At 36.8% G+C, this 8785-nt stretch overlaps 1 protein-coding gene and 1 long non-coding RNA gene across 2 annotated transcripts in view; both read left to right on the forward strand.

Annotated features, from left to right (window-relative positions):
- The window catches only part of LOC138171930 (uncharacterized), a 615043-nt gene that overhangs the window by 323153 nt on the left and 283105 nt on the right, over positions 1–8785 (forward strand). The window lies entirely within an intron of this gene.
- DYRK4 (dual specificity tyrosine phosphorylation regulated kinase 4) overlaps positions 1–8785 on the forward strand; it is a 46690-nt gene that overhangs the window by 21234 nt on the left and 16671 nt on the right. Inside the window, exons 10-11 of the mRNA XM_069101439.1 lie at positions 1874–2012; positions 6184–6265. Coding sequence (XP_068957540.1) covers positions 1874–2012; positions 6184–6265 — 221 coding nt within the window. The remainder of the gene's footprint in view (positions 1–1873; positions 2013–6183; positions 6266–8785) is intronic.

Below are 8785 nucleotides of genomic sequence, written 5' to 3' on the forward strand. Positions count from 1 at the left end.
CTACCTGGCCGCCCCTCTTCATATATTCTTTATAGTTAATTTGGGTATTTATAATAGTCAAAATAACTTACTCAAAGTCATTATTAAAACAATATTACTGGATATAATGTTCTCTTGGTTCTTCTCATTTTGTTCTTCATAATTTCATGCAAGTTTTCCCATGTTTTTCTAAGATCATTGAACTCATTTCTAATAGAATAGTAGTATTCCATCACAATCATATACCACAACATGTTCAGCCATCCAATCGATGGTCATCCCTGCAATTTCTGGTTCTTTACCACCACAAAGGGAGCTGCTATAAATATTTTAGAACATATAGGTTCTTTTCCCTTTTCCCTAATCATCTTTGGAAATAGACCTAGTAGTGGCATTGCTGGATCAGGTATAGGTAGTTTAATAACTCTTTGGGCATAATTCCAGATTTCTCTCCAAAATGGTAGAATCACTTCACAATTCCAGTGACAATGAATTATTGTCCCAATTTTCCACATCCCCTCTAACATTTTTTGTTTTCCCCTTCAATCATTTTAGCCAATTTGGTAGGTATAAAATGATATCTCAAATTTGTCTTAATTTGTATTTCTCTAATCAATTTTTTTTCATGTGACTATAAATTGTCTTGATTTCTTCATAAGAAAATTGCCTGTTCATATCCTTTGACCATTTATCCACTGGGGAATGATTCATATTCTTACAGATTTAAAAAAAGTTATTTATATATTTTAGATAGACTTTTATCTGATAAACTGTCTATGAAATTCCCCTCCTCCCAATTTTCTGTTTTCCTCCTGATCTTGTCTACATTTATTTTATTTGTACAAAACCTTTTTAATTTAATGTAATCAAAATTATTCATTTTATAACTAGTTTTACTCTGTCTCTTATTTATTAATAAATTGTTTACCTGTCTATGTCTGATAAGTACTGTTTCATGTCCTTCTAATTTTCTTGTAACATCTCTTTCATATCTATATCTTTATATCTATTTATATCTCTTTATCTTTTTGAGCTTCGAGTCAGAGACAGTACTTTGGGCTAAACCCTTCCATGTTAGAGCTATCTCTATCACTGAGGATGTTTCCCACCTCAGTTGCTCCCTCCTAACTATATTTCCAATAAATAAAACCTGATGGCTAGTGGCTACTACTGTTTATAATGACCAAGTGAACATTTAAAACCAGGAAAGGTAAACAAACTCCCTTCCTTCCCCCCATCCTCCCAACTCCCAAGACTATAGGAAAAGTATTTGGGTTATTATGAAGGAACTCTAGAGGGGAAAAGAGAGCACCATTACCCTCCTGAGTTCTTTCTTGGGAGAAAGGGATCAGCAACATAGCTTTAGTCCTGCCCAAGAAACTATGCCCCTTTCTTTGTGTCGGCTTTTCTAGCTTCTCTTCCACTCTCTCAGCTCCATGTAGCTTCCCACAACACTTCTTTCTCTGTCTCTGTGCTTCTCCTAGTCCCATCAAGAGCTGGGTTCCTCCTTGACTATCCCTGCTGGACTTAGTGAACTAACTTTTAAAGGTCACTCTGAGGCATAGCCTACAATTCTTCATCCCATCCCATTGTTTCCTTTCTGATCTTTCAAGGGCTTAATTTGCACCACATGAAGAAATCAGCTGTCATAACCCTCTTCTTCACAATTGTTTTACCACGTTCTTGTCTGCCTCCTTTTTTTGTGATTAGATCCTAGGCTTTCAAGGACCACTCTCTTACATTAAAAAAATAATTACAAGGAATAACTCTTTGGGGATATAATTGGAAATTAAAGTAAGGTGAAAACAAATGATATTAATAAAATTTTTAAAAGCCAGTAGATTCTCTCTACACTTTCCTCACTTAAAATAGTCTTTCTCCCTCTCTTCCGCAGGATCAATTTATATGAGTTGATGAAGAATAATAGCTTTCAGGGCTTCAGCCTGTCTGTGATTCGACGCTTTACACTCTCAGTTCTGAAGTGTTTGCAAATGCTGTATGTAGAGAAAATCATTCACTGTGATCTCAAACCAGTGAGTTCTTCTTGCACATGCCCTTTCTTCCTTTTTCTAAACATTCTTCCCCATATATGAACAGACATATTTTTGTAACTGTGATGGTAATCATGGCTGGGACCAACCACTCTTTTTCTTTTCTTTTAATATTTTTCTTAACATTATTTTATTTTCATATAATAAAATTACCCAAGCCCTTGAACAAACTCCCCATGAAATATACTGCACTAAAAGTTAAGTAAAACTTCCTAATATTTTTGATCATGCTAACATATTATTTTCCACTAATGGATGAACTTCTAATACAGAATTCTAATACAGAAATTTAATATAGTCTTATGACTCCAGCTTCTTACACACACACACACACACACACACACACACACAGTTTCTGTGTGCATTCAGAAGTAAAAATGTCTAGGAATTTACAATCTAGTTATGGAGACAAAGACATACACACACACACACACACAAAACACAGCTAAGAATGTGGGTGAATAGTGAAGGAGAATATTTGTATTTTCTAGCTTACTGTTTACAGAAAGAAGGGGTAAACACTTAAACTTTAATAATTTAGGACTAACATTTCCCATTGTCTTTGTTCTCTATTGTTGCTTTTTTCAGTGTTGACTTAAAATGTTGCTATATGTAATATATTACATATATATATACATATACGCACATATACATTTAGCTTTGTTCTTTTCACTCTGAATTGCTGCATACAAGTTTTCCCAAATTTCCTTGAAATCATTTTCATCTTCATCATTTTTTGTGGCACAATAGTATTCCAGTACATTTATATACATATACACTTATATTTCAGCTACTCCTGAATTATTGGGCATGAATTTGTTACTCCGAATAATGCTATTCTGAACTTTATCCTCGCATGGGTCTTTTCTTCCTATCACTAATCTCCTTGGAGTATAAACCTATTAGTTAGATCTCCAAGTCAGAGAGTATGAAAAATTTAGCACCTTTTCTTACATGACTACAAATTGTCTTCCAGAGGGTCAACTAATTATTTTCCTAGGCCATGTAGAGGTTCAATCAGTATAAGCTAAGATTTCAGGGCAGGTATTAGAGAAAAAAGTAAAATGGGTTAGTGGGTAATATGGACAGCTATATGGTACAGTGGATACACTGGTACTGGAATACTGGGAGACTCCTCTTCCTGAGTTCAAATCTGGCTTCAGACACTTACTAGCTGTGCGACCCTGGACAAGTCACTTAACTCTATTTGCCTCAGTTTCCTCATTTATAAAATCAGCTAGAGAAGGAAATGGCAAATTACTTCAGTATCTTTGCCAAATATACCCAAAATGGGATCACGAAGAGTTGGACACAACAGAAAAACAACTGAAAAGTAACATGACAGATGGGAGCAGAGATCAACTAGGGACTTTTTGAGAAGAATAAGAATCTTAGGAAACTACTGTGCATCTTGATATATGTAGTATGGTTTCAGAGAAAGAGGAGTTGGGACTCTGTTGTTACCTGGAGATCTGGCCACACAAGAATAAATAAATAAAATTTAAAGTAAAAAAAATAAAAAACAATGATTCATTAAGGAAAACATTTTGCAAACCTTGGAGCACTATATAAATTATGAGCCCTTCTTTGCAGAGGTGGAGGAATACAATTAAGGAACTTTGCACATAATGTCAGACTTGCCTGACTTATTAATTTGGTTTTGCTAAGTTATTTTTTCCTCTTTAAATTTTTTTTTTGTTATAGAAGATGATTATCTGGGTGGAGGTAAGGAAAGTTATATTGAGAAATGTAGACAATATAACATTTTAAAATATTGCTAATATTTTACAAACCAATGGAAAGTCTTGTGGAGGAAGTGCCACCTGAATTGTTCCTTGAGGGAAAGTAAAGTTTCTGAAAGGAAAAGATGAAGAAGATATATATTCTAGACACTGGACTGTGCATTGATTCAGGAGATGGCAATTACAGTGATAAACAGTCCAGTCTATATGGAATGTAGAGTACATGAAGATGATTAATCTGAAACAAGGTTAGGAAGATAGCTTGGAACCCAATCAAACCTTGGAGTTGGAGTCAGGAAGACCTGAGTTCAAATGCATCCTCAGACCTTTATTATCTGTGTGATCCCTAGGCAAGTCATTTAACATCTAAGTTTCTTCGTCTATAAAATTGCAAAAAAAAAATTGAGTTGTATCAAATGATAGATAACTTATTTAAAGGGCTTTGCAAATCTTAAAATCCTATATGAATACTAGTGATAAAGTCAGAGTGAGGAGACTGTGTCCAAGACGCAACAGGAAGACACTGACAGCTCTTGAGCAGGGAAGTGATGTGGCAAAATATGTGCCTTGGAAGATTCTTCTGAGAGTTGTGTGGAGAGTGGATTGGAAAGTGGAAGGGAGACCAATTAAGAACATATAATAGTTCACGTGAGATGTGATGAAGGCTTGAACTAATGTTTTCACAGCATAGATAGAGATGAATGGAAGAAATGTGGTGGAAGTTGGATCACTTGGGTTTGGCAACTGATTGGGTTTGAGTTAGTGTAGCAGCAAGCACCCCAGCATCCCTAGGGTGTCTGCCAACACAGGTTCTTAGATCTGCTTTGTTAAAGGAAAGCAACTCAAAATGGGTTAACAAGCTTACTTTAATCAGTCAAATATGTATCATTTACCTAGTTCAGGGGAAAAAGGTCAGCACCCCGAACTTCAAAGTATACAGACAGAATTATCAAGACAAAAACAGATCAAGTAGACAGATTTCCAAACTGTCCAACCATTACATCCATACCAAACAACATCTGGGTTTCAAAGCGGGACAAGGCTTTCCAGAGTTTCATCTGATCAAATCACAGAACACTTCTCAAAGTGAGCCCCAAAACAAAGCTACACATCAGGGCTTATATAGCCTTCTCCTGGCTCAGAGAATGTAACAACCTTATTGACTCACTGGCCAATCAAGAAGTATTTACTGAAAAAACAAGCCTACCACCCCAGGCTCCAGGTGCACTTAAGCCTAGGGGCAGGGAAGATCTTCAAAATTTACGTTCCCATTACAGTTAGGGAAAAGGGAAGAGACAAAGATGAATTCAAGGCATTACCAACTTGCACAACTGAGAGATTGGGACTTCTCCGCCATATCTCTGCTCTTACCAATAAATCCCTTCATATTCACTGGGAAGAGGGTCCAAGGGTCCTGCCTCCCTGCCCAGGATTCTCTTTATCTTTCTCTCCCTCAGCAGCTTAGATACAGAATTTGCTTTCCCCAAAACCTTTTTGTTTTCCTATGGTTTACTATAAAGGAAGGCTAACATTCGTTCCAATTGTTGCCCTTTGTCGCCCTCTACTGTCATATTTATAAAATGGCAAGGTGGGAGAAAATTAGAAATTTGACAATTCTAAGAGACCTAAGGAGATTATTTTATCAATCTCTTTTATTTTGTAATAAGAGGAATAATGAACTTGTCCAAGGCCACATAGGTGTCAAAGGTAGAATTCTAATACAGAAATTTAATATAGTCTTATGACTCCAGCTTCTTACACACACACACACACACACACACACACACACACACACATACACACACACAGAGTTTCTATGTGCATTCAAAAGTAAAAATGTCTAGGAATTTACAATCTAGTTATGGAGACAAAGACACACACACACACACACAAAACACAGCTAAGTAACAATTATAAGTTGTAATTCAGTCATTTCAATTGTGTTTGACTCTTTGTGATCCCATATGGGGTTTTCTCGGCAAAGATACTAGGGTGGTTTGCTGTTTCCTTCTCCAGCTCATTTTACAGATGAAGAAAATTGAGGCATAAAAGTGTTAAGGTACTTGGCTAGCGTCCCGTAACTAGTAAGTGTCTGAGGCTGGATTTGAACTCAAGAAGATGAGTCTTCTAACTTCAGATCCTGTACTCTATCCACTCGGCCACATAGCTTTCCTAAGGTGTTGGACACTAAGGACAAAATAAATGGTCTGAACAGTGGAGGCAATAGGTATTCAGAGAATGTAGACATCATTGTAGTCTGTAGTAGCCATGGAAGGCCTGTTGGAAAGATGAATTTGAAAGCAGTTCTGAAAGATGGATAGGATATGACTATGTGAAAAATAAGACAGAAGGTTTTCCTAATGAGGAGAATATTGCTGAAACATTGCATGTATCTTTCATTTCCTCTCTAGGAGAACATTGTTCTATATCAAAGGGGCCATGTATCAGTTAAAGTTATTGACTTTGGTTCAAGCTGCTATGAACATCAAAGAGGTGAGATTCTTTATTAGCTTCCTAACTGAGAATACTTCATTTCTTTTTCTCATTGAAATGTTTCTTTCCTTGACCTGTGTCTTATCACATCTCTATCTAAGCCATTGGCTCTGTAGTATTTCTTTCCATCTTAACAGCACCTGTCAAAACCTCTCCTGATCTATGATGGTAGGGTACCTTCCTGGGAGACACAGTGTTTGGAGAGAGATTGGAAAGGAGCATGGAAAATCACAAAAGGTTTGGGGGGGAAAGGAGACCATCTATGAGGAAAAGTGAACAGATGGAAGAATTATTAAGCCTGGAGAAGAGAAATGTGGGGGTGGGGTGAGGGAGCAGAATGAAACTGACAGCTCCATAATCTTTCTATCTCCAGGCTGTGGTTTGGGGATACTGATTTACTGCTAAAGAACTGTCATTCATTCAATGAACACCTGATAAAAGACAAAACAACTCACATTTTATACTATTCTTCAGAATGGTCATATAGCCACTAGTGAACTTGAAGCGGGGTATCCACAGGAAGGAAAACATACTAGACACCCGTAGTTAGCAGTATAGATTTATTGCAAAATTATACAGTGTAATTCAGGCACCTCATTTAGAGAGATGATGGAGCAAACCCTGGTCAATAGCCGTCTTAGTAGTATTACTAAAGAGCCTCTGCATCATGCCCAGTATACCGGACCCAGCAAGAGACAGTGATTGAATACCTGCCTATGCTTTGAATCGCACATTTTCAGAAGCAGACTCACCCAAGCCTCCATGTAGATTACCAAGAGTCAGAACCTTAAGCGGGCTCCCGAGACTGGGCTCTCAGCCACGTTCTCCCGCCCCCTTTCCCCAACACAATGACTATAATGATGTAAATAAAGAGACGGCTTGAACTCTGAGTAATGGAAAAAACAAAAATCCTACAGAATAGGTAAAGAAGTCTACCATCTGGTCCTGACAGACACCTGGGAAACTACTATACATTATTAAACAGGTTTTTTTTTTTATCAGATGCTTTTCTTTGTCGCAAAGGAGTATGGTCCAGTTTGCACATGTGACGTAAAAACAAATGGCATTGATAAACTATATATCTTTAAAAAAAAAAAGGAAGCACTGATCATAAAGAGTCAACATGGCTTCATTATGAATAGGTCATACCAGACTAAGTGTATTTCCCTTTTTAACAAGACTACTAGGCTGGTAGATCAAAGAACTACTGTAAGGTATAGTTTACCTAGATTTTGGCAAAGCATTTAACAGAGACTCTTTTGCTATTCCTATGTAAAAGATGGAGAGGTATGACTAGAAAATAGTACAGTTAGACAAGTTTAGGTATGTTTGAATTGATGGACTCATAGAAGAGTCACTTAGGGTAAATGTCAGCTTTTGACTTGGAAGGAGGTCTCAAATGGAGTGCCCAAGGGAATCTGTATTCAATGCTGTGCTGTTAACAGTTTTTTTTTTTAAATCAATGACTTGAATAAAGCACATATATCATGTTTATCAAATTGTAAGTAATACGAAGCTGGGAGAGATGTTGAATGATAATCAGGATCCAAAATAGTCTCAACAGGGGAGAAAGTTGGGCCAAATCTAATAAAGTGAGATTTAATAGAGTTAATTTAATTTAATGCAAAGTCTTACACTTGGGCTCAAAAAAATGAATTTTGCAGCTACAAGATAAGGGACATATGAATAGACAGTTATTCATCTAAAAAATACCTGGGGGCTTTAGTGGAATTCATGTTGACAGTTTCACAGGCATATAATACGACACCTGAAAAGCTAATCCAGTCTTACGAGTATTTTTTAAAAGTCATAATATGTAGTACTACTAATAATCAACATTAAGACTTATAAAGTGTTTTTATATACAGTATTTCATTTCATCTTCCCAACTGTGAGATAAATACGACAGTTATTATTATCTCCATTTTACAAATGAGGCTGATATTATTGTTATAATATCAGTTTGCCCACGGTCCCACAGCTATTAAGTATCTGAGGTGGGATTTGAACCCAAGTCTTTCTCACTCCAACTCTAGCCCATTCTGCCTCTCTGCAGGCTATGCTGCCCTCTCATGAATGGTAGACTAGGGAGGTGACAAACCTGTTGCAGGCAAATTCACAATGTTATAGCAATCTAAGCACCTCATTTTAGGAAGGGCATTGGTAATCTGAAGAATGCCTAGGGGAGACCAGCATAGTGAAGAGTTTCAAGAACATGCCATACCACATTAACTAAAGGAATTGGGGATGTTTGGGATGGAGAAGAAAAGACTTGGAGGGGGGCATAATAGCAATTTTCAAGTACTTTAAAAGGATAGGGTTTAGACCTTTTATGTTCTATGTACTCCAGTTTGAGGAACTAGTAACATTGAATAGGATTTAGAGCAGTGCATACTCTGGCTTGATCTAAGAATAATAAGCATGGTGGGGCTTCATAGGACATAGCAAGATGATCTATATGCAATGAGTGAAATAATTTTGGAACTTATAGGACATAGCAAGATAGTCTATATGCAATGA

Source organism: Petaurus breviceps, unplaced genomic scaffold (assembly GCF_028583685.1).
Source record: "Petaurus breviceps papuanus isolate PSGF00001 unplaced genomic scaffold, PetGlider_PUasm1.0 470, whole genome shotgun sequence".
NCBI lineage: Eukaryota > Metazoa > Chordata > Mammalia > Diprotodontia > Petauridae > Petaurus > Petaurus breviceps.